Source organism: Pteronotus mesoamericanus, unplaced genomic scaffold, assembly GCF_021234165.1.
Source record: "Pteronotus mesoamericanus isolate MK-2021 breed Mesoamerican mustached bat unplaced genomic scaffold, CSHL_Meso_final contig_27, whole genome shotgun sequence".
NCBI classification, from domain to species: Eukaryota; Metazoa; Chordata; class Mammalia; order Chiroptera; family Mormoopidae; genus Pteronotus; species Pteronotus mesoamericanus.
In genome coordinates this window covers 22,622,199-22,648,649 of record NW_026555115.1, presented here as the reverse complement: position 1 = coordinate 22,648,649, position 26,451 = coordinate 22,622,199, and the positions used below count along the sequence as shown (strand labels likewise).

General features: G+C 39.4%; 1 protein-coding gene across 1 annotated transcript in view; it reads right to left on the bottom strand.

The window, feature by feature from the left end:
* Positions 1-17,460: 17,460 nt before the first annotated feature.
* The window catches only part of OSBPL11 (oxysterol binding protein like 11), an 84,566-nt gene continuing 75,575 nt past the window's right edge, over positions 17,461-26,451 (bottom strand). Inside the window, exons 12-13 of the mRNA XM_054575172.1 lie at positions 21,498-21,651; positions 17,461-19,153 (exon numbers count right to left, since the gene is read on the bottom strand). Coding sequence (XP_054431147.1) covers positions 19,088-19,153; positions 21,498-21,651 — 220 coding nt within the window. The 3' untranslated portion in view covers positions 17,461-19,087. The remainder of the gene's footprint in view (positions 19,154-21,497; positions 21,652-26,451) is intronic.

The window sequence follows — 26,451 nt, the reverse complement described above, 5'->3', positions numbered from 1 at the left end:
TCACATGATCATTTCCTCCTTTTTTGTATATGTATAATATGTTTTTATTGTGGGAAAATTAGAAAATACTTATAAGTAAAAATTAAACAAAAGCCATCTACATTCTCACACCCAAAGAAAAGCATTGTTCATATTTAACATACATCCCTCCTGTTATCATACATATATAAAATAAAAAAGGAACCACACTATAATGCTATTTTATAATTTATTCACTTAATACAGCAAAAGCACCTTTCCATGTGATTAAATATATTTTTACAATATCTTCTTAAAGGCCACATAGAGAGCTACTGTAAAAAATTACTATTATTTATTTAATCTTATAATCTTCTATAGTTATTTTTATAAACAACACTGCAATGATCATCCTCCTACATAATATCTTTGTGTACCTAACCAGTTATTTCCCTTGACTAAAATAGGAATTGGAAGGTTTTAAGGAATATTTCATTTAAGCTTTGATCATGCCTGAGAAATTACTGCAGAATCATAGAATCAGTCCGTTGCAAAATAATATAATTCTCAAAAAAAGATATTGGTATCCACTCTTGGGGCTGCCTACAAGCTAACAAATTCTTTCTGAGAAATAGACCATAACTAGTGTTTATGTTAAAAGCCTGGGATGGGAGAAGAGATGGTAACTTGAAATTTTCATTGGGTATGGATGCCCTGCCTTGCAGTTTTATATATGCTCAGCACTTTATGTACATTTTCATGAAATGCCCCTGCAAAACAGGCATTATTTTTCCCATTTCACAGAGCAAGAAGTAGGCTCAGGTAATATTTGACAAGGCCACACAGCCAGGGAATAAGAACAAGACCTTAGATTTAAATCCAGATTTATGGGACACCCAGAATCCAAGCTCTTGGGCCATGCTGTTCTGCATGGAGGAAAGGAAAAAGAGGTTCTTCTCTAAAAGGAGTCAAGTAATATTGGTGGAAATTGAGGGTCAATTCCTTACCTGAAAAGCCAGAGAAATGCATTTCCTTGAACTATGAAGGCAAATTCACTCCACTCTGGCTAAAGCCTGGGCACACCCAAGGCTAACTTCATGGGGATTTCAGGCACAAGTGTTCCCCATTCTTCTGTTTCAAACAGGGGAAGGATACCCACACCCTAGGCCCTCACTGGGGGAGGACTTGAGGCTGCCTGCTCCAGAGTGAATGGGAAGTCTCAAGAGCAAAGGTGACAAGCCAGGTTGGATCTAGGGATGAAGCACACTCTGTGTGGACACTCTCCCTGCTTCACCCAGCCAGAGGAACTTCAGTCTCATATCTGAATAGCGTGATTTAGATTTTCATTTTGCCGTTAATTTAAAAAATAGTTGAGCTCCTGTGTTAGCCTAGGAACACCATGAAACACTTGTTCTCAGCTCCCCACCCTTCTGGTTCTGTTCTCCCCTCTCCATTATCCCCTTGCTGTCTGGCTGGCTACCCAGGCTCCATGAAGTCATGTTCTCCTTCCTCTGTATGCACCTTCTATCGCAGCCTCGCATTACTGTTGAAGAATTCAGATCCTTTTGCTACCTCTAGGCAACTTATTTCAACTCAGCCACTCAGACCCTGAAATTCCCAGGATTTGGAATCTTGGGTCAGAGGGGATGCTGGAGATTAGAGGCATCCATCACTGGGCCAGTGGTGGTGCTAGGGCCAGGTTGTTCCCAAGTCATGAATTTCCTGTGGATAGTGTGCTAAGTCTCCAAAGCTCTCTTGATTCTGTGACTTTCTCCTCCTGGATCACCAGCCTTAATTCTAGGGGCTCCTGCTGTCCTTTCAGGATTTTCTCTATTGGCTTCATATGACTGAAGATGGTTCTGTTCTATGCAGCACAGAGCTGTAACTGAAACTCCCATCTTTCAACTAAACATGCAACAAGTATTTATTAAACACCTGCCCTGTCCCAGGCAATCTCACTGTCTGCCAACGTGGTTATCCAAACTGATTCATGGCTTTCAGCCCTGGAGAAGACTAGAATATACAGCCCCTAATCAACAGAACCATATCCTAAACTCTTGTGGCTCGAGAAACTCCCCCAAAGTCCTAGTAGCAAGCCAGCAACGGGAATCTTTGGCAGCTAAAAATCATGAAAGCTAACACAGAGCAGAAATATTTTTCCCCTCCCAGATGACTTAAATATGCTTTCATGGAGGTCTTCTGAAGCAAATACCTGTTTACTCTACAACCAGGGAACAAACCAGGTAGGTTGGGAGGAAGCACTGTGGCAGACCAGTGACCAGAGTATTTTGGGGGACGTGTGTGCATGTGGCACCTCTCAAATAACATTGTACATGTGAGTAGCAGCTTACCTGCAAGGGTACTTTGTAAACAATGCCTGGCGATTGATCCTCTAGAAATGGCAAGTTTTCTTTGGTATTCATAAACTGTCAGACCAACTGATCTTTGAGAACTAGGGCTGCCTCCAAGCTACAAAGGATTTATTACATAATTCTGATGGGGGGTGGTAATGTAGGGTTCTTTTGTTTTACTTTCTTCTCAAATATTATGTTAAATCCATTTGAGTGTTTCATTTTAGGGGATTTGTTTTTAGGAGTTCAGCAAGAGAGGTCATACTATTCATTTGTCCCCCTCCCCACCCCCCGAAAATGTATAGACACTGCACTGAGAAGAAAAAGAAAAAAAAATAGATCCCAATTTGGAGAAACCAGCCTATAGGCTATAGTGTTGCTGCCACAACAGAATCAGATTAAACTTTTTGCTTTTGCTGAATGAAATTAGTAGTAGACCTAGGGAAATCACATATATTCACTGTTTTAAGGGTACTCGGGGTATGTTTTCACCACGCATGGTAAGAAACACAGTCATGGAAATGACTGTCATGAAAGAAGACTTTTTTACACTCATAGATCCCTAGAAACAGGAGGCACAGTATACCATGTGTGGGGACCACACAGGGAAGCAGAGTGAAAAGGGAAAACATGGGCACAAGCCTTTAGTGTGGTTTCTGTGGGAAGAATAGGGGAGGCAAGGGTAAACACATTTAAGATTGGTTAGTTTGAATAATCTTAGCAGACTCTGGTGTAGGGGGCTGCCCGAGTTGTCTGGTAGCTGGTCCTGGGATAGCTAGGGAAAGGGAATTGTGGCCCAGAGAATAAGAACCCATGAAGAAGGTATTTGGGAATATGCGGTTTGGATTGGTGGGTTTCCGTATGAAAGCTGCCCACATAGACAGACATTTACTGTCTCTAAGAATTGACTAACACTGGGAGGGGCAGTCTCTCAAGAGTCAGCAAGGTCATAAGATGTCAAAGCATCAAAAATACAGAATAAAGCCCTGGCTGGTGTGGCTCAGTGGATTGGGTGCCAGACTGCGAGGCAAGGGGTTGCTGGTTTGATTCCCAGTCAGGGTATGTGCCTGGGTTGCAGGCCAGGTCCCTGGTTGGGGACGCGTGAACGGCAACCATACATTGATGTTTCTCTCCTGCTCTTTCTCCTTTCCTTCCCCTCTCTCTGGAAGGAAATAAATAAGACCTTTTCTCTTGCTGCTTTTAAGATTCTCTCTTTATATTTACCCTTTGGCCTTTTAATTATGATGTGTCTTGGTGTGGTCCTCTTTTCGTCCATCTTGTTTGGGACTGTGTGCTTCTTGGACTTGCATGTCTATTTCATTCACTAAATTAGGGAAGTTGCTTTCATTATTTTTTCAAATAGATTTCCGATTTCTTGCTCTTTCTCTTTTTTTTCTGGCACTCTTATGATGCCAATGTTGGTACACTTGAAGTTGTCCCGGAGGCTTCTTATACTATGCTTGTTTTTTTGGATTCTTTTTTCTTATTGTTGTTCTGATTGGTAATTTTTGTTTCCCTATGTTCCATATCATTGCTTTGATTCTCAGCCTCTTCCATTCTACTATTGATTCCCTGTAAATTGTTCTTTATTTCCATTTTTCCATTAATATATCCTTTATTTCTGCAGGGCCCCCTCCTTTTTTTTTCTTTGTGTTGAGGTACTCACTAAGTTCCTTAAGCTTCCTTATAACCAGTGTTTTGAATTGTGCATCTGATAAATTGCTCATCTCCATTTTCTTTACTTCTTTTTCTGAAGTTTTGGTCTCTTCTTTCACTGGGACAATGTTTCTTTGTCTCCTTGTTTTGGCAGTCTCCCTGTATTTGTTTCTATGTATTAAGTAGAGCTGCTATGACTCCCTGTCTTAGTAGCATGGCCTAATATAGTAGGTGTCCTATACGGTCCAGTGACACAGCCTCCACTATCACCCACGCTGGGTACTTAAGGTGCACCCATTGTGTGGGCTGAATATACCCTCCTCTTGTAGTTAAGCCTTGGTTGCTGTTGGCCAGTCAATGGGAGGGATTTACCCAGGCCAGTCAGCTGCAAGGACTGACTGTAACCACTGACCACCAATCTGCGCCCTTGTGGAGAATCAGCTGTCCGGGGGCAGGGTGGCAGTGCTCTGACATGGTCTGTAGCTGTCCACTGGGTGTGCCCGCTCTGGGTTTCCCAGTGGTGCAGGCCAAGCTCAGCTACCACCTGTGTTCTGCCTAGGGCCACCCAGCATGAGCTACAAAGCAATCTGCAGATGGCTGCTACTTGTTCTGGGATTGGAGTTTCCTTGACAAAGCCAAACTGTGATCCAAGGCTGGCTGCTGCTAGTGCTGGGCCTGGGGCTGCTTAGCCAGAGGTATGGGGGCAGGCGGCTCACTGAGACTAGTTGTTGCTTGATTGAGAGGATTTAGGAAGATGTGAAGCCTGAGATCAGCCATTCATATGGAAAAGCCACTGTTAACAGCTTTGATGGGCCATGTGGAGGCTTATGGAATCCCTAGGGCGGAACAAACCCTGTGAGCCATGTTGTTGGAGTTGCAAATACGGCACCAGCCTGCCAGCTCTGTGGCTCTGTGGAGGTGGGGTTCAGGAAAGTATCGATGGCCCCTGGCTGCCTTTCTGTTTGGGAGAAAGCTGTCCCCCAGCTCTTGCCCTGAGACCAAACACTTCAGTTCCTCCCCCTATCCCACGGGTGTCTTTCAAGCTGGTATCCCAGTGCTGGAGCTCAGATGGAGTAGGTCTGAGTAAGTCCATGTGTGGGTTCTTCAAGATGCAGTGCTTGGGACTCCAGTAGTTCCTTTCACTGACTCAAACCCCACTGATTTCTTGCAGCCTGAAGTTATGGGGGCTTATCTTCCTAGCACTGAAGCCCTGTGCTTGGGGGCCTGGTGTGGGCCTGGGACTCCTCATTCCTGAGATATCCCTCTGGTATTTTTATCCACTGCTCTTGAGTGTGGGACCAGCCCATTCCCTGTCTCTACGTCTCTGCTTCTCCTACCAGTCTGGATGGATGTGGTTTCTTTAGTTCTGTAGTTGTCAGACTTCCATTCAGTTGCTTACTGACGGTTCAGAGTGATGATTGTTCTGTAGTTAAGCTGTAATTTTGATGTGGTTGTGCAAGGAGGCGAGCCGTGTTCACCTACACCTCCAACTTGACCAGAGGTCCCTGTCACATTGTTTCTTTACTGAACTTTCATTCTTTTTTTTCTTTAAAGATTTTATTTTTTTATTTTAGAGAGAGGGGAAGAGAGGGAGAAAGAGAAGAAGAGAAACATCAATGTGTGGTTGCCTCTTGCATGCCCCCTATGCCCAGGCATGTGCCCTGACTGAGAATTGAACCGGCAACCCTTTGCTATGCAGTCCAGCAGTCAATCCACTGAGCCACACCAGCCAGGGCCATTTTTTTTCTTGCTGCAGAGACAGTTATGTCATTATTTATAAAAGTCAGGAAATACCAACACGCAAAAAAAAAAAAAAAAAAAAAAATTCCTTAATACCAAGGTTCAGAAACAATCACTATAATTCGGAACAATCTCCCCCCCACCATGTATATATACATAAATACAATTCATTAAAATATGATATTTTATAAAATGTTTTGTATGAAATCTGCTCTTTTACACCCAACACTATACTATCAACATCTTTGCTCACTTAAGACTTGCCCTTCTCCTGTTATAGGAAGTGGGTCTAAGAATGGAAGGTGCATTGTCAGAATCCCTACTTTTCACAGGCATTGCCACACCATCCTCCAAAAGCTGTGCTGGATTACAGTCCCAGCAATAATGTTTGAGAACACACATTTCTCCTCACCAACATCAGTTGTGGTGTTTGTTTGTTTGTTTAATGTCTGCTAGTTGGAGAGATGGAAAAAAGTAATCTCATTAGTATTTTAATCTCCATTTGTTTTTATATCTTGTACCTTACCACCTTCTGACACAACCATTTCCCCTTTACCTAGTTTTGGCTTCTCCAGGTATTGAACAGACTCTATTTCAACTACTTTTGGCCTGTCTTTTGACAGATCAAACCATTTAAGTATTCTACATCTGTATTCATAAGGGATATTGCCTATAATTGTATTTTTCTGGAATGTCTTTGCCAGGTCTTGATATTCAGGTAATATTGGCCTCAAAAAATGAGTTTAAAAGTTTTACCTTCTGCACTATTCTCCTATAAAGTTTGCATAAGATAGTGTTATTTTTCCTCAAATTTCTGTTATAAATCATTAGGGAAATCATCTGGGCCTGGGACTTTCTTTGGAGAAATTCTTTAAACGATATAGGGCCATTGAGATTTTCTGTTTCAGTTTGGTCAGTTTTGATAAAGGTCTATTTTTCAAGGAGTTTTTCCATTTCGTCTAAGTTGTGATTTTTTGACATAAAGTTTTTCATTATATTCTCTATTATCCTTTTAATGTATGTAGGATCTATAGCCCTAACTCCTTTTTATTTCTGATATTTGTGTTCTCTAATTTATGTTCCCTTCCTTTTTTCTTGGTCCATTAAGCTAGGACTTAACAATTCTCTGGTCTTTTTACAAATAATCAGTTTTTGGTGTTGGTAATTTTCTCTCTGGTTTCTCTGCTTTCTCTACATTAATTTGTTCTCTATTATTCTGTTTTCTGCTTACCTTGGGTTTAACTCCTTCTTAAGTTTCTTGAGGTAAGACCTTGGATCATTGATGTTGAACTTTCTTCTCTTTAAATAGAAGCATTTTAGAGGACAATGGTGGAAGGAAGGGGAAGGGACTAGACAAAGAACATGTATGAATGACCCATGGACACGGACAACAGAGTGGGAACTGACTGTGGGAGCAGAGGTGGGAGGGGTGGGGTGAGTAGAGAAGGGCAAAGGGGAAAAATTGTAATAGAATTCAACTGTGATAGAATAAATATGATTTAAAAATAAAATTTAAAAAAGAAAAAATAAATATAAGCATTTAAATATAAACTTCCAAATAAAATTTAAAAAACAATTTAAAAGCCCTGGCTGCTTGGCTCAGTGGATTGAGCACCTGCCTGTAAACCAAAAAGGTTGCCAGTTCGATTCCCAGTCAGGGCACATGCCTGGGTTAGGGGCCAGGCCACCAACGGGGGCATGTGAGAAGCAACCAATCGATGTATATTTTGCACATCAATGTCTCTCTCACTCCTTTTCTCTCTCCCTTCCCCTCTCTCTAAAAGTAAATAAATACAATTTTAAAAAAATTAAAGGTATAAATTTCCCTCTAAGAACTGCGTTAGCTGTTTTGATATGATGCTTTTCATAATCATTTAGTTGGAAATATTTTTAATTTCTCTTGTGATTTCTTTCTTTAATCATGGATTATTTATATATATATATATTTTAAAGATTTTATTTATTTATTTTGAGAGAGAGAGGAAGGGAGGAATAGAGAGAGAGAGAAACCTCAATGTGCAAGAGACACATTGATAACTTGCCTCTCGCATGCCCCCAACTGGGGACCTGGCCTGCAACCCATGCATGTGTCCTGACTGGGAATCGAGCCAGCAACCTTTCAGTTCACAGCCTGGTACCCAGTCCCCTGAGCCACACCAGCCAGGGCTAACTAGGGATTATTTAAAGATATGTTGTTTAATTTCCAAATATTTGGAGCTTTCCTAGATATTTTATTGTTGATTTCTAATTTAATTATATTTTGGTAAGAGAACATCATCTGTAGGATTTCAATCCTTTTAAATTTATTGAGACTTGTTTTATGGCCCGCCAAGTGTCTAAACTGGAGAATATAGCAGGTAGACTTGAAAAGATTATATTCTGCAGTTATAGGATATAGTGTTCTGTAGATAAGAATTAGGTCAAGGTGATTAATAGTGTTGTTCAGATAATGTGGCTTTGCTGACTTTCTTGTCTAGTTGTCCAATCAGTTACTGTAAGAAGGGTGTTAAATTTCTAACTACAATTGTGAGATTGTCTCTTCCTCCTTTTAATTATGTCAATTTTTGCTTCATGTATTTTGAAGCTATTAGGCACATACACATTTATGATTGTTATGTCTTTCTTTTTCGGCTTTTAAAATTTTTTATTTACTTTTTAATTGAATTTATTAGGGTGACATTGGTTAATAAACTTATATAGGTTTCAGTACAATTCTATAACACATTATCTGTATATTGTATGTTCATCGCTCCAAGTCAAGTTTCCTTCTATCGCCGTTTTCCCCCCATACCCTTTTCTCTCTCCCTCACCCCCTTTTTGTTATGTATTTCTAATGGAATTGCCATTTTTATCATTATGAAGTGTTTCTTTATGTTTTCTAATACTCTTTGTCTCCAAGTCTATTTTGCCTGACATTAATATAGCCATAGCAGGTATAATGCTTACTGTTCGCATGGTGGATATTTTTCGTTTTAGTTATCTTCAACCTATTAAAGTGTGTCTCTTATAGAAAGTATACAGGTGGGTCTTGCTTTTTTATTCATTGTGACATGGTAAATGACATGACTTTTGCTTTGCGGAATTAAAATTATGAGCATTCTAAAAAACTGAAAAATTTTCTTTGAAAGTATTGGGCATAAAGGAAGGGAAAACAGGGCCTCCAAGACGTGGTGGTACTTGGAGATGCCCTGATGTGCCTTCCCACTCCCAGCTCACCAATCGCATCCTCTTAGAGGACCCCACCTCCCCCTTCTGTATTAGATGCTCCACTATGTTTAAGGGCATTTGCAAACCATTGATTATCGAAAACTGCATCGATTGTTTTTCAGAATAACCTTAGTGAATGTGGCAGTGGCGGGTAGGAGGAGAGAGCCTGCATTTGTGAGAAATTTTAAATGGTCATGAATTAGTTTTAAGCATTTGTCTTAGATGGACTCTTCTACTTGGAGCTTCTGCTACCATCCGCCCGCCCCATGCTACACTGACCCCCACAGGGGAACACTTCCACTGGCACAGCCTTGCAAGGGGACCCTGCCCTCAAAGGGCAGTGGCTCCCCGGGCAGCAGGGCAGGGGATGGGACAAGACTGTGAATGTTGGCACTAAGGAGCAGGAATTAAGTGAAGGCAGGAGGCAGGAGAGAGGGAGCAGCACCTAGAATCTTTCCTCTATCCAACAGTCTGTCTCAAACATCTTCAGAAAGGTGAGCAAGAAACAGGCAAGTGATGTGGGCTGTAGTAACTGATAACTTTAGAAATCTTTTAAATTGGTGTAATGATGATGTTTCTAACTATTTTACCCTTTCATTGACATGGACAGAACAATCAAGTGAGGCGGGAGATAGCATAGGAAGAACTCGGAGACTGAGCTGCTGTTACTGCCAGCGTCCAGCATCCTGGTTGCCAGGAGATGCCTTTTAGCCCTTAGGTAGAATGAATAGCAAGCCAGGGCAGGGAGGAGGAGGGAGACATGTCTTGCCCACTAACTCAGCAGTCCTGAGCCTGGTCCGGTAATATTGCCAGGCGTTCCGACACCACAAGAAACAGCATGCAACATCGGAGGAGTGCGATCTTTGAAATTCTGTGTATCCTCTCCACCATCTGGAAAGGAAAGCCTCTGAAACTGTGCTTTCATCCCAAGGCTTGGAAGGCAAGAGAGGGTCCACAGTGCCTCAAAGAAGCCCGTAAAACAACTTTGGTTAAATGCCTGCCTCTCGTCTCTAGTGCTTAAGGAAAGAGCCCATAAATAACTGTGGGTGACTGCCCCAACTTTAATTAACTGCCTCCTATCACTATCTGTTTTTCAACAAGATGAACAAATGGGGTCTCGGGTAAGGTAAGGATTCAGGCTAATGGACCCCCACACATGCCTAAGTTTGGGTAGTCGTGTCCCCCAGCCCTCCCCCTGCGCCTGGGAGAGCTGGCACCACCTGTACCCACCAATCAGTATGTAACTTTTTTATCTTCATCCCACCAACTATATAAGCCCTTAGAATAAAGGACTCTTTCCCTTGGCTCTCTGGCACCTGGGGCTGCGCTTGCCACCCTGGCCATCAGCCAGCCTTACTTGCGCTGTTCTGCTTTGCCCTGAACCCATGCCTTTTGGCCCCCACCTTAGCTAGGGCCAGTCTCTTCCATGGGAATGGATCACTAATAAACCCTGATTGCACGCTAATAGATTTGCTGATCTGTAATTCGTTACGTGTTTCAGCAAGAAGAACCAGATCTCTCCCATTAATAAAAGGACTTTCTAAATACTAGAAATAATTTTAAGTAAACAGATTTACACTGAATCTTCTTTGCACTGTGTTTAGATTAGCTCTATTTCTCCTGACTTGGGTTTTTCCATGACCTCCTTCCCATATGCTCATTTGCCCCCTTCATCGAAGGCTGACTTTGCTCTGGCACTTCTCGTCTTGGCTACTATGTGTCTGTTTCCTCTTGTAGGCCACTGAACTCAGGAAGAGCAGGTTCCTTAGTCCTCTTTGTATCCCCAGTGCTTGGCATATAGCAGGTACTCAGCACAGGTCTGCTGAGTTGATGAATGAATAGAGGGAGACGATGTACATATAAAACAAAACAGGCAAACAAATAATAACAAACTGTGTTTTTATTTATTGAAACCAGTCAGGCCAGAGCCAGGCTCCTGGCCTGCTGCCCACGGTAGCTCTTACTATACCAACTGGGCCAAAGGAAAACCTTCCCCTCTCCGGCCTCTGCATGATCTCCCCCTACCTGAAGTCTCCCCACCTGAGGGGTTGGGGGAAGCATGGTCATGGTGGGATGGCGGCCAGTGCTGCCTCCTCTGCGTCCTTTCCCCAGTACCGGGACGGCCCGCCTCCTCTGGCCCCTTTCCAGTGGGCTTGGTCCTGTGAAGAGCCCAGCTCGGTTCCTCAAGACAAAGGAGGCAGCCAGCCCTTGGCAGGCAGCAGTCACTATGTTCTTTTCTGCAATGAGGCCTCACTTGAGCAGTCAGAGCTGCCTCTACCAGGGAGAGTCTGAACAGCCCTACCCTCCTCACCCCTCCCGCGTGTCAGGCAGGAAAAGTGCTGAAGCTGCAGAAGTCTGAGTCTGCTGATAGGTTCCAGAAACCAAATTCAGCCCTGAGGGGAATGGGAGTGGAGGGCAGTTTATTTTTGCCTGAGTTTTTTTTCTTTTTAAATAACTCAGACTGGAGATTTTATGTAAGGTATCATCTCTGAGATCCTCTATTCCAACCCCCTCATTTTTCTAATGAGGACAAAGATGTCCAGAGAGACAGTTAAACTTGCCCCCAGTCATTACTAACAACCAATTAGGAGCAGAGCAATGGTCGGGACAGAACTCTAGCCCCAAACTCTCTCTGAGGGGCAGAGAGTGCCTGACCCAGCTTCCTCGGAAGGCAAGCCCAGCCGGTGCAAGCAGGCGCTGCCTCGCCTGGAGGTGGGGGGGTGGAGGAGGAGGGGCCACCTTCGTTCCCTCTTCCAAGTGAGAGGGATGAGGTGGCTGGGGAACAGGCCACAGCAGCCTGCTGAGTGACTTTATGAAGCATCTACAAGTCCCTGAAGAGGGCAAGGAAAGACCCCTGTGCTGCAGGAGCTGGCAGGTGGAGGAGGTGGATCTGAACCTATGCAATGTGATGTGTTCCTGTTATAATGAGATCCCAGAGGGGGTGCAGAATTCTGCTTGAGATTACAGTATTGGGAAGCCTGGGCTGGGTGTTGACTGATGAGAAGGAGGTTGCCTGGAAGGAAACTGGCGGAAGAACTTTCTACTTAGAGCAGTTTAGGCTGGAAAGGGCCTGCCTTGTTTGGAGAACAGTGAGGGGGAGTCTAGCGTGGAACAACACAAGCTTCCTGGGAGGAGGGGAAGTAGCTGAGTCCAGAAGAGGAGAATGGAGCTAGATGTAAGGAGTTTGATAAACCTGACTGTGGAGCTTGGATTTTATCCCATGGGAAACTAGGAACATAGAGGCTTTTAAGCTGGGAATAGATTTTAAAAGATCACTAGAACTATACTGTGGAGGATGGAATCCTTGTTTGGACAAGAACTGATGAGGAACATTACTGAGGAAGAATTTGTAGGATTTTTCCGATTAGATGTAAGAAATAAGAAAGAAAGTAAATTCTTTAAAAAGAAATAAGGAGTTTAGGACATCCCCAGGCCTCTGGCTTGAACCACATTGCTTTCTGTTCTCTGACAGTTTCTTCTCCATAGCATCTGTTCTTATTTTTGGTATGCAATATCTTTTTGAATCTCTGGAATTACTCCTCTGGGCTTTTTAGATCTGTTTTTCCCCCTTTCTTATTGTTTCTGTTTCCTCCTGGATCATTGTTTTTTATTTTTTATTTTATTTTTTTTTTATCAGTTTCTTGCTTTCCTTTTGTAGTTTTCTGAAGATGTCTGATGATCCTTGGATGTTCAGTGATATTCCAAAATTTCAAATTTAGGATTTTTAAAAAGCTTCATCAACTGGTTCTGTCAACTGGTAAACTTTGCTTAGGGCAAGCTAATGACAGTCAGGTGTTACTGCTGGAGGAGCCCCTAAGGCCAATCTGTGAACACCTGTTGGGATTCCCAGCTCCCATACCCCCTTTCCGCTTCTCTCTTTAGGGAATCCTGACTTTGTTCCTTGTTATTTCATAAACTTCTTCCTTGCGGCCCATGTGCTTCAGGGAAAACTCACTCCACCTTCCGGTACAGTGTAGCCTATAGACTCTTCCATGAACACAAATATGGCTCCCCAAAACCTTAAAAGCTAATGATGATCCTTACTGAATGTCTCTTGAGATAATAAATGAAGAATTACATTAAATACCATACTTTTAATATCTCCATCTTTCCCAAAGTTCTACTCCTCAAAGCAACTGCTTCCCTTTTCCCCTCCTCACCTCACTATTTCCCGCTCACTTGGGCTCTCCTCTTTTTCCTGTCACCTCCAGATCTTTTCATTCCATCTCAAGATCGCTCCAAGATCTTTCTCGTGTGAGGAGATCTATTGCTTTTCTCTTTTTCAGTTCTCTACCTCTGCCCATAATCTTGCTCTGAAGACAAAGAATGCCCTGTTAAGCAGGGGACAAGGGGAAAGGAAAGGGAAACTGATAATGGCAGTACTTTGATTTTTGTTTTGTTTTTTGTATCTGCCACAACATACATTTATGTGCATATATATGAAATGGATAGCAAAAGGGGGTGGATGGGTATGACTACACTGTTATGGCTTGGGGAAGGAAACAGAGGGTGACATCAAAGAGAAACTTTCACTTGTTACTTCATAAACGTCTGTGATTTGAATCTTTTACAATAGAAAATGAATTCAAATACTGCCAGAAAATTTTTTTCTGAAGCATGGAAAGTCACCCACTGGTATCTTTTGAAGTAGGCATGGAAGCTGGAGGGAGAAAAGTTCTTTTTACTACATACATACCTCTGCCACTTAAAATGAGCATCAGTTACTTTCACAATTAAAAAAAAATATTTAAGAAAAGCATTTACAAAATTATATGGTAAGTAGGGAAACACAGAGGAGGGGCCTTCATCCCAACCTGGAATGGGATGGTAGTGAGAGAAAGAAGAGGGAAGAATTACTCAGGTCAAGAGGTGGAGTGGGCTGGGGGTAGGGAGGTTAAAGGCCATAGAAGCACCGTAAGGAGACTCTGAGGCATGAAACAGGTACATTTTGGGAAAACTGGTATGAGCATGTCCTGGAGTGCAAGAGTGAGGAATGTTGGGAATTGATGAAGAGATGGGTGGGGGAACAAACAGGGTGGCAGGAAATGATCCATTTCAGCTCGGCCACAGGTATGGTCAGAAGTTTCTTAAATAATATTAACTGACTTAAGCAGGACAAGTAGATCTCTCTTGTTTGGGCCTCAAAACTCATACTCAGCTGTACAATTTCAATTCACCTCCATTTTATATTTTGTTTAAAATTTTTGAGAAATTAATATATACTGTTTAATTCTATTTATATAAAATTCCAGAAAATGTAATCTATTCTATGACATAAAGCAGACTGGTGGTATAGTGGGTTGAATGGTGGCCTCCAAAAAGGTGTGTCCACGTCCCAATGCCTAGAATCTGTGAATGTTAGTTTTAGTTGGAAAAATGGTCTTTGCACATATAATTAAGGATCTTAAGATGAAATCACCCTGAATTATCTAAGTGTGCCTTAAATGTAATGTCAGGTGTCTTATAAATGTAAGGCAGGAGATTTAAACAGACAGAAGAGGAGAAGGCCCAGAAAAGAGGAGGCGCCATGAACACAGAGGCAGAGGTTGGAATAATTGGCCTTAAGTCAGATGATGCCAAAAGATAATAGAAGCTGGGAGAGGCAAAGAGTGGATTCTCCCACAGAGCCTCTAGTGAGAGTGTGGCCCTGCTGACATCTTGATTTCGGATTTCTGCTCTTCGGAGCTGTGAGAGAATACATTTCTGTTGTTTTAAGTCACTCATATGTGGTAATTGTGATATAGCAGCATCAGGACACTGCTATGAGAGGTTCCCTGGAAATGGGACAGGAGTGGAGAGAAGGAAAAGTGGGAAGGAGAGATTTCAAAGGGGTAAGAGTAAACTCTGAAAAAATTATGAATATTCTCATTGTCATGATTGTGGTGATGTTTCATGGGTATGGGCCTAATGTCAAAAATTATAAAATTGTATACTTAAAAATGCGTAGTGTAAGATCATCACACATTAACAAAGCTGTTACAAAGAACACATTAACAAGGTCTAAAACAAGACTGCATTTGCAATATTCCAGCCTTTTCCAAGTAGTCCACATAACATTGAAACATGCCGCATTTTCAGGAAATTGATCATAAGATGAAACCCTACAACCTGAAGAAGAGCTGAATAACCTCAGAATGTTGAAATTGGAGGAACTGATTTGTTAAGATATGAAGTATTGCCATGTGCAAGAAAAACTATTCTCATCCTACATGAACTGTTAGAACTGAGACCAATGACATCAGTTATAGTGAGATAGATTTTGGTTCAGAAAACTTTCTAGTGCTGTCCACAGATAAAGCAGCTGTCGAAGGAGCTAGTTTATGGGTGACTTGTCAGATATTATAGAATGGATGCTGCTCTCCGACCCCTTCTGTTCGATCTGTTTTTCTTGATCTCATTTTCTCTAATTCCTGCTTCCCCCCACCCCCCTCCTGTGTTTTGCTGGAACATGTATTTAATAGCCTAAGTGCTAGGATAAATTTTTTTTTTTAATTGTGCATGCCAAGATTCACACTTTTGGCTGAGGATAAAATTCTAGCCAAAAATTGGAGGTGTTGCTCTTCTGCTTTTAGCTTTCAATAATGTTAATGAGAAGGTTGATGCTATCATGATTTTAGACTCTTCTCTTTATTCTTAGTGTTATGAAATTTCACAACGTGCTTTGGTTTGGGCTTTTACATTTCCTCTATTGTACAGGGTATTCATGGCCTTTTCAGCTGGATTCATGTTATTCTTGAATCCTTGGAAATTTCCTTATGTATATATTCATATTTCTAAAGGGTATCTTCCCTTCTACTGGTTTTCTCTTCTTGGAGCCCCAACTAGCTTTATGTTAGGTATCCTGGATTGCTCCTGTAGTTTTCATATTTCTCTCCCATTGTCTATCTTTTGTCTTTTTGGTCTACTTTCTGAGAGCTCTTTTTATTTTTTGAGGCTTTGATATAATTGATAAATAGAACGTATATATTTAAGGTGTGAGACCTCTTATCTTTTAGAATTTCTATTGTTTAGTTTGAACTATCCTCTTTAATTTCCAAAACATGTTCTTGTTCTCTAAGTGGTCCATTATTAAAAGAGCATTTTGTTCATGTTTCATAAAAGCAAGACCATTTGAAGATTTGAAGATTTTTCTGGTTATTTCCCCCAATTTCCCAAATTATGTGCCTCCTCAAATTTGTTCTCCCAGATTGTTTGATCATTTTATTCCTGTTGGAAAATTTCCTCAAATGTCTGCTGATCCTGAACTATTACAGGGAGATGTCTGTGTAGCAGAGTGTGTTGGTGGGAGGACAGATGCATGTAGTTTGTTTGTGGGAGGGGAAAGGGTTGGTTATGTTGGAGTGAGTTTTGCCTTGACTTTATGCAAGTAACAGGGTTGTCAGCTAAGATTCTTTGTTGTTGGACCCTCCAAATTATATCTGTAGGACTTTTTTCTGGAGTTGTTCTCCCAAAAAGGATCTTTAATCTCTTCCCTGAGGGTATAAACCTAACTGCCAATATTTTGGGAATGGGGTAGAGGAAGGGGCTGGAAGGCCTTACCTTAAAGTATATTCAGTGTATCAATTTATTTGTGTACCTAAATTGGGAGCCTCATTGGTTTGATCTCTCCAGTCTTGTAGGGTTAGTCACCTGGCTGCATTATTCACAGCTTCCTATGCAGACTTTGAAGCAATCCCTTGTTTTCAGCTCATTGCTCCATTCTGCTTCCCATGATGTCTTTCTGGGGTTGGGAAAGACCAAGAGCCTTGCCCTTGTTAACATCCATTTCCAGGAATTTAGGTTTTAGTTTCTTCCCTCACCTAAGTCTGTAAGGACAGGGATAATATTTGCCACATTAGAGTCTAATGTACCATCCAACCCAAAAGGAATACTCAGCAGATGTTAACTGAATGAATAAAGGTCTAGATAAGTGACTTCAAGTGGGTACCAAATCTTCAGAGCAATAATTTCTTCAAAGCCCAAAACCACGGTCAGAACATTTTCTTATTTTCACTTTGAGTCTTGGACTTCTTGGCATACAATTCCTAGTAGCCAGAAGGAGTGTACATTTAAAACTTCAACCCCCAAAAAAGAGATACAAGTATGTAGCAATTGCTACAACTCATCTCCCTGGCCAAATATTAACAAGGTGTAGTTAAAACAGAACAAAACAAAACAAACGAAAAAAGCTTCTAGCTCTTGTCAGGTGGATAAGCTGTAGCTTCTGGAAGTAGATATTCTCCTTCCTCACTCTCTGGGTACTGCTTCGAGGAGAGAAGTGGGATGTCAGGAAGAGAAGGACAAGGTAAAACAATTGCCCTGCAGTACTAGTATTTCACTTCTGTCAAAGAGTTCAGTCCTGTAACATGGGGAGATTTCATTACTAGTAAATGTATTGTTTTTCATAAGAAGTTATAAAAACTCATTAAATTTACTCCTTTATCTAAGAGACTTCTAAGATAAGGATTTAAAGAAAAAAAAATCAATGTCTCTCAAACGAACAGGGCAGTAACTCCACTAAAGTATGAATTTCCAATCTCCATTCATAAAACAGACAAAGGCATCATTGTTCTTTAACTTTATTATTTTTCAATCTCCCCAACACATGAACTATAACTCACTTTGAGATTTTTTTTTCAGTGCATTTCACAGCAAAAATGAATAAGGGTATCATTAAAATGGTTGTACATAAACCAATTATTTTCTTATAATTTACAATTTGTTGAAAAAATTATTTTGGTGTTTTCATCCTATTAACCCCTTCAATAAAACACAATTTATCAGAGCACAAAGCTTTAATTTCTTATGATGATGTAACAGACACAGCCACCTACAATGGCTGATGAACAACAGGTATGTATTACACACACTGATTGGAAGACCACATCAGAAGAAACAGAATAAGGCACCACTCTTGGAAAATTAAGGTAGCTTGCAGTAACAAGTATTGAGCACCATAAGTAGGTGCTCAATAAATACTTGAATGAATGATGATAGCCGTAATTAGCACTATTCTTTTAGTTGCCAGAAATTCTTTAACCTCAATAAAATATTTATTTAAAAAAAGATTTGTACCTGAATACAATTTCCTGATATCTTTTGATTTTATACTCTTTCTTCAGCATTTGAGTTTCCTTGAAAATACAGTAAAACCATACTGTACATGCTCTCAGTCACATACATAACTTTTGAGTTACTGACAAATATGAAGAGTTGTTTTAAATTTTGAGTGACTACAGGTAAGATAAAGCACACAGATCCAGAGGAATAAAACATAATACTGGATATTAACCTACAAGTGGAAAAAAAGTAAGAAAAAAAGTAACAGTTTTTTAAAAAATATTTGCTATGTTCTTTTTTAATGCCTCAGTTCTTGAGAAAGGCCAAGATCTCATTATATTGACATGAACATATTTAAAAAACTGTCTCTCAAGTGTAATTTTTAATAAAACTAGGTATTGAAAAATGCTCTGAAATTTTTCAAGTCAATGTTGTTTTCAAGTATATTAAAATGCTTAGAAGAAAAAGTTCTCCATGGTTATAATTTGAATCAATTTATAAATATACTTTTTAAGAGAGTTCCAACAGAGGTGGATAATGAGTGAGATCCTCAGACACAGGCACACAGTCTCTTTGAAGGAAAAGAATGCCTTGTTACTACAACCTGGGTGGTTGGTTTGTTTTTTTGAAACACTGATTTCAGGCACAATGGCTGAGTCCACTTCTGGGTTGTCTTTCTCTTCCTCTTGGTTTTTTATGAGCAATGACTACTTATGTTACTGAAAGAAAGCAAAGCACAGACTCTGAAAGAGACTTCACTTTTCACTATAAAGAAATCAGTCATTGAGTTTTTCACCGTTGTGTTAAATCTGTTGCCCCCCACGCAAAAACAGGGGATTCAAACTTAGCTTAGGAGCAGGAACTGGATAAAAGATTAATCATCTAACAAGTCAGGTGAGAGGGTTTCAGATGATATTGCTCACATCACGTGGACAGGTAGGTGGCGAGAGGTCCATAGTGCTTCTACAACACTTTGGTCTCGCTGGAGTACTATGGTGCCCTAATAGGTACATTCGTGATAAGCTAGTTTCAGTCTGCAATCAGGAAGCAGGTCACTCAGTGCAATGACTCCATTCTGGGAGGGTTTAGGGTAAACAGAGAACAATTTCATTTGGTCGAGTCTTAGATAGCGTGTGTCACTCTGCTGGTTGCGTTGCTGGAATTATTTTCCAAAGGGGTTTGTGATAAACCCAGCCATCTCCCTGAAACAAGTAGAAAAATAAATTAAAGAACCACTTCTCTAATATTGTCAGAATTAGTAATCAAAACTAGGAGCAACATTCTTGTTGAAGTGGAATTCTATTCTGATATTTAAAAACAAAAAGCTTCTGTAAAGGAAAAAAATCTCTGCTTAATTAGGACATCAAACAATGCCTGTGGTTTAGCTAAGATTAGGCAAGAAGTTCTGGTCTCGGAGGATCTAGTTTGTGCCCCATGAACACTTCATTTTGCAGAAGTCATTTGTGGCAATTCCGCCAATTTTGCTGAGATGCTGCACATTGAGGTAGCAGGTGGAGCACAAATAAATGGTCATGAAGGTACTACCTGTTCTCTCCATCTCAACTGGTGTTTCTAGCACGCAACTGTTGTTTTCTAGTTTTTTCCTGACTCTACCCCATTAGTTTTCTCTTGTTCCTGTGAATAGGATACCACAAGGAGATAAAGTTAGAGTAAGAGACTATACTAAAGACAGGAGAAGACCAAGTGAGGAAAAAAAGAGCTGCAGCAAATACGTAATACTAGGGTGGGAGCTTGGCTGAGTCGAGGTCACAGTAGCTATGATTAAAGTACAGTATTTATTATTTATGGCACTAGGAGAAGTTGGAAGGTTTTGAACCTCTATCCTTAACCCCAACATCTCCTTCAATTTACTTATATTTTAAAAATATTTTTATGTATTTAACTTCCTTGTTCCAAAAATGATTTAAGGCCACCAATTATTTGGCTCATAGTGACAAAGACTCTCTCCCTGACCAAATTGTAGTCAGGCTCCTTTGAGACTCTCTTCTTGACTAGGCCTCATCTTGGACTGCCGAGCCCAGTTTTAGCAAAAAAAAATCCTGATGAACCAGTTTATCAAGAATCACCTCATACTTCATAGCCAATCAAACTCCTCTTCTCCCATCCTTACTATTCAATTGAGTGACTCTCTTCCTTCCCCCAATCCCTGATACCTAACCAAGTTACTCAGTAATTTTCCAATCACCTCCTTACCCGGCCCATTGGTGAGAAATTCCCACTATGTAAAAATCACACTCAAATTACTTTTTTCCAGATACCATCCTGATGGACCAATATTAAAATTCAATGGGTATCCTTAGATTTGGCTATAGACAAGGAAACTTTTCTTGATATCAGATCTGGTTCATTACTCACCTTTCTGAGGCCTACCAGAAAGTAATAAACAAAACAGAATCTTTAAATTTAAAAAGATTTCAGAAATCATTTGGCCCAACTGCAAAAACAGTGCACTGAACTCTTCTACATATGTCATTATGTTAAACTCAGAATGTGCTTCCTAGTAGTTTGGGCTTAGCTCAAGTCTGCTATTAGAACTGATAAAAAAAAAAAGTATTATGTAATAAGCCCGCATATATTAGAAGGTTATAATGAATGGCTCCTATTTTCTAGTGGGGGCTAAACAGTCCCACTTCATTATTTTTTCCTTAAATGCTGCAAAGATTCTAGTTACTTCCTTTGTGTAGCCAGTTAAGTTTCCCATGTCTCCCTTAAAATGTGGTCTCTGGCCCTGACTGGCTAGCTCGGTTATTTGGAGCACTGTCCCAATACACCAAGATTGTGGGTTCAATGCTCAGTCAGGGCACATACAAGAAATGGCCAATGAACGCATAAATGAGTGGAACAACAACAATAAAAAAAAAAGCGGTAAGCAGAACCAAGCACAGAATTTCAGTGTGGTACAAAGACAATAAAATTGTAAACTGCATATTCTATTATTACAATTAAAGATTTTGTTAATTTGTGGCCAATTAAGTCCCCAAATCTACTTCAACTGAACTGCTGGCGAACTATTAAATTAATTAATTAATTTATTATCCTCACCCAAGGATATACTTATTATTTTAGAGAGACAGGAAGGGAGGGAGAGAAGGAGGGAAGGGGAGGTGGAGAGGGAGGGAGGGGGAGAGAGAGAGAGAGAGGAGAGAGAGAGAGAGAGGAGAGAGAGAGAGGAGAAAGAGAGAGAGGGAGAGAGAGACATCGATGTGGAAGAAACATAGATCGGTTGCTTCTCAAATGCACCCCAACTGGGAATCAAACGTGCAACCTAGGTATGTGCCCTGACCAGGGATCAAACCTGCAACCTTTTGGTGTATGGGACAATGCTCCAACCAATTGAGCCATCTGGCCAGAGTTGAACTATTTTATTTTGGCAAATTGTGAAAAGTTCATAAAACAGCTCATGGTTAAGCTGGATTATTTTTAGAAATGGAGATGTGTAAGTGATAACAATTCAAGATAGCCTAGTAAACTAAAGTTCTCACTCAGCAGATAACGAGTTTTGGTCTGAAGACAGGTAGAACATACCTCTTTAATAAAATACTTGGTTTTCCAGGGTGTGCCTGTTTCAATACGATGCCTTTCTTCAGTCCTCTGACGTTCTTCCAGGGTACGTTTATGCTCTGTGGCCTTATCAATTTCAGATTCTCTCAGAGAGTCTGTCACATTTTTCCACAATCGCCTGAAATCAGAAAGCCACACATTTTACAAACATTCTTCAAGATGATATTAAATAGTACCAATATCCTCAAAATTAATAGTACGTTTTAAAAGTTACATTTCCTAAATCAGATCTATAATTTCATGTCTATGAATTACAAAAACACTGATATGTTGCTGATGTTAATGTCCAAAATGGTGATGCTTCTGTCTTCTTTTTTAATTAAAAATAATTTATATTTTAAGTTATAAAACCAAGATTTTTTTTTAAGAAACTTATGAAATACTGAACAAAAAGAGGAAAAAATTTAAGATGAAATATAAGAGAGATCAGTTCCACTTCTGGACATGATGATGTAATGGGCACCATACTTACCCTCCTACCTTTAATCAACTAGGAAAACAGACAAAACATAATGAAACAACAAATATTGCTCAGATATTGAGCTGAACGCAGCACAGGACACTGATTCTCCAAGAGAAGGGGAACAACTCCAACTCACTGACTGGAGAGTTTACAGGCATAACATAGGGAGGGGTAAGCTCAACAAACACCAAGCAAAAGAAAACTGCCGAGACAACTCTTTGGGGGTAGTATACAGTCTGTTCAACAAACGCTACTGAAATAAACAGATATCCACATGCAAAAAGATGACCTTAGACCCTCACCTCACCATACAGCTTTTAGAAGAAGAGAGAGGAGAAAATCTTTGAGATTTTGGGTTAGGAAAAGACTTCTTAGATGCAACACCCTAAACCATATCCATAAAAGAAAACATTTATAATTTCACCTCACCAAAATAAAAAAATTTTTACGGAAAAAAGAACACCATTAAAAAATGCAAAGATGAGCAACAAATATTTGCAAAACACATATCCTATAAAGGATTTTATCCAGAATTTACAAAGAACTGCTGTAACACAATAAAATGCAGTTCAATTTTTGAAAATGGGAAAAAAAAATAAAAGCAGATACTTCACCAGAGAAGATACACAAATGGCTAATCCATTTCATACCAACTAGAGTGGGTACATTAAGTAAGATAATCACAAATGTTGATGAGAATGTAGAGAATTGGAATCCTCATACATCACTATCAGGAAATATAAAATGGTGTAGCCATTTTGGAAAATGGCAGTTTCTCAAAAAGTTAGACATAAAACTACCACATAAACAATTCCATTCTCAGTACTTACCCAAAAGAAATGAAAACATGTCCACACAAAGATTTGCATGAGAATGTTTATAGCAGTATTAATCATCATAGTTCAAAACTGGAAATGTCCATCAATTGGGGAATGGATAGACAAAATGTGGTATTATACAATGGAATGATATGGGACTTTGAGCAAAATACATAGCATTACCCAGTAATAAAGAGAAATGAACTACTGATACATGCTACATCATGGCCTCAACAACATGTTAAGTGAAAAAAGGTAGACACAAGAGATCACATTTTGTATGACTTCATTTCGCTCAAATTTATAGAGCCAGAAAGTAGGTTCCTTGGGACTAGGGGTGGAAATGGGGATTAACTGTAAGTGAGTATGAGGGATCCTACGGGAGGATGAAGTTTCTAATACCGACTTATGATGATCAGACTGCACCACTCAGGAAACAGGTAAATTTTATGATGTGTAAACTGTATCTCAACAAAGTTATATTTTAAAGTTGCAATTTAATATTAAAGTAGAATTCAAAGTGAGAACTATGACCAGGGATAAAGGATGGTTTCATAATGATCAGGGGTCAATGTATGGAGATGTACTATCTTAAATGTGTATGATGCTTGTAACATAGCTTCAAATATGAAATCAAATCTTATAAAACTACAAAGAGAAATGTTCAATTGTAATTGGTAATTTCAGTAACTGATTTCAATAACTGATCTCTACTGATAGAATGAGTGATTGAGTACATAGAAAATCAGTAAAGATACAGAGGATTAGAAAAATACTATCAACCCACTTGACCTAATTGATATTTATAGAATACTCTCACCAACATCAACAGAATACACAGTCTTGCCAAGTGCACATGAAACATTCACCAAGATATTGAGCACCACAAAACAAATCTCAGTAAGTTTAAAGGACTGAAACCAACCAAAGTGCATTCTTTGATAAAATTAAATTAAAAATGAATAATGGTAAGATATATGGAAAATCTCTGAATATTTGGAAATTAAACACATTACTAAATGACTTCATGAGTCAAAAAAAATCATAAGGGAAATTTAAAAATACATATCAAAAGTTCCAAAGTAGCAGCATATAGAGAAAGCAGACTTAGAGGGAAATATATAGTATTGTGTTTATATTAGGAAAGAAGACAAATCAATGACCTGAGGCCTCAAACTATGGTCCACTGCCCATTTTTGTAAATAAATTTGTCCCTATTTTTGTTCTAAAATGGCAGAGTTGAGTAACTGTCGTAGAGATTATCTGGCCCATTAAGCCTAAAATACCTACTTCCCGGCCTTTGACAAAAGAAGTCTGCTGACCCCTGACCTAAACTTCTGTTTTAAGAAGGTAGAAAAAGGAATTGCATACAATTCACAAAGAAAGAAGAACAAAAGAAATTAAAAAATAAAATAAAAGCAGAAATCAATGAAAAAGAAAGATAGATAAAAATCAATGAAACCAAAAACTAGTTCTTTGAGTAAAACAAACCTTTAATCATACTGATCAGGAAAAGAAGATATTACCAATAAAGAATGAGAGTGGCAACATCACTATAAATCCTACTCATATCTTTTTAATTTTTTTAAAGGATAGCTATGCTGTTTTTTCCCCTCAAAGATTTTATTTATTTATTTTTAGAAAGAGGGGAAGAGAGGCAGAGAGGGAGAGAAACATCAATGTGTGGCTGCCTCGCATGCGCCCCCTACTGGGGACCTGGCCCACAACCCAAGCACATGTCCTGAGTGGGATCGAAGTCAGGACATGTGCCTGGGTTGCAGGCCGATGCTCAATCCACTGAGCCACACCAGCCAGGGCTTGATCCTACACACATCTTTTAAAATAATGAGAATATTATGAACTATCTGCCAATAAATTTCATAAATTCCATGAAATTAATTCTATGTCAATAAATTTGACAAATTCCTTGAAAGATACAAACTACCAAAGCTCAATCAAGAAGAAGTAGATAATCTCAGCAGCCCTAGGTACAAAAAATATTGAATTTGTAGTTAAAAGCTTTCTTCCAAAGAAAACAGATATCCCCCACCCCCATGAGTGTAGACATAAAATATTCTTAATAAAATTTTAGCAAAGAGAATAATCAGCAATATCTCTTAAATAGTTTGCTTAATAATATCCAAGTTCTTACATCTGCTTCTACATTTAATTTGTTGAGATACATTGTTTTAAAGAATATAAAGATGGTATGGCCTCACACAGGTATATAGGTAGGAAACGAAAGGCTATTGTAATAGGTTTTTCAAATAATTCAATTATTTGATACTGTATCAAAATTCTGTAAATGTTAAGTTTTTTAAATTTAACTGCAATGTGGAAACTGAAAAATGTCAATTAATGTTTCATACTCTGCTACATGGAACTCCATTGGTCTAATTTGCATTTTAGGTGGAATTTTTACCCATGCAAATTTTGTAGTATCATGCATTAATCATTTGAAACATGATCTTCCAGATGTTGACATTTTATTGTGTAATATTTAAAAAAGACATTTATTAATATCACCATCAATTTCATTAGGAAACTCTTTACTTGGAAAGCTTTTAAGGTCATTGTGGCAGATGCAAGTTTTCCAAAATTTTGATTTTGCCTTGAAGCTTAAATTTTTCCTCGTTTTATTGAGATATAATTGACATACAGCACAGGGTAAGTTTAAAGGGTACAGCATAATATATTGACTGATACTGTAAAATAATTACTATAAAAAATTTAGTTAACCTCCATCATCTCATATAGATAATAAATAAAGTCTTTTCCCCTTGTTACGAGAACTCTTAGGATCTACTCTCCTAACAACTCTCAAAATATACCATACAGCAGTGTTAACTATACTCATGTCGTAGTACCTTACATCTCCAGCACGTATTTATCTTATAACTGGAAGTTTGAGCCTTCTGACCACCTTCGTTCAATTCCTTTACTTCCTACCCCTGGCTCTTCTTTTAAAGTTTATTTTTTATTTTATTTTTTTTCCACTACCATTTACCCCCCCTTATATAGCTTTCCACCTCCACCCATCTCCCTGCAATCACCACATTGTTGTCCTTTTTCTATTTTCCTCAATCCCTCCAATCCTACCCCCCCACCCCCCACCCCCAGGGCAGTCAGTCAGCCTTCTCTGCTCTCTATCTGTGTGTCTCTATTTTGCTTGTTATTGTGGTTTGTTCATTAGATTCCACATTGAGTGAAATATCACAAGTGAGATTATATAGTACTTGTCTTTCTCTGTCTGACTTTTTTCATTATGCATAATGACCTCAAGGTCCATCCATATTATTACAAATGGCAGAATTTCCTTCACTTTGTATAGCTGAATATTCCCACACCCACCCCAAGTTCTTATCCATCAGTGAACAATTAGATTGTTTCCATTTAAATTTTACTATTTGCAACAGATATTTGCAAACTGTTTTCTTTGAAGTGTCATTTTCACATTATTCATTTATAAGAAAAATCTAAAATTGAAATTAGAACAGCTATAGTTTGTCAATCATTCTTTTAAGTAAAAATAGTGTTTCGTGAAGAGTAATTTGCTTGTAACTCAATTGCACAAGTGCTTTCCTTCCACATAATCACTGTACTTCAGTATTGAGCACAAGTGTTTTATGCCTACTCC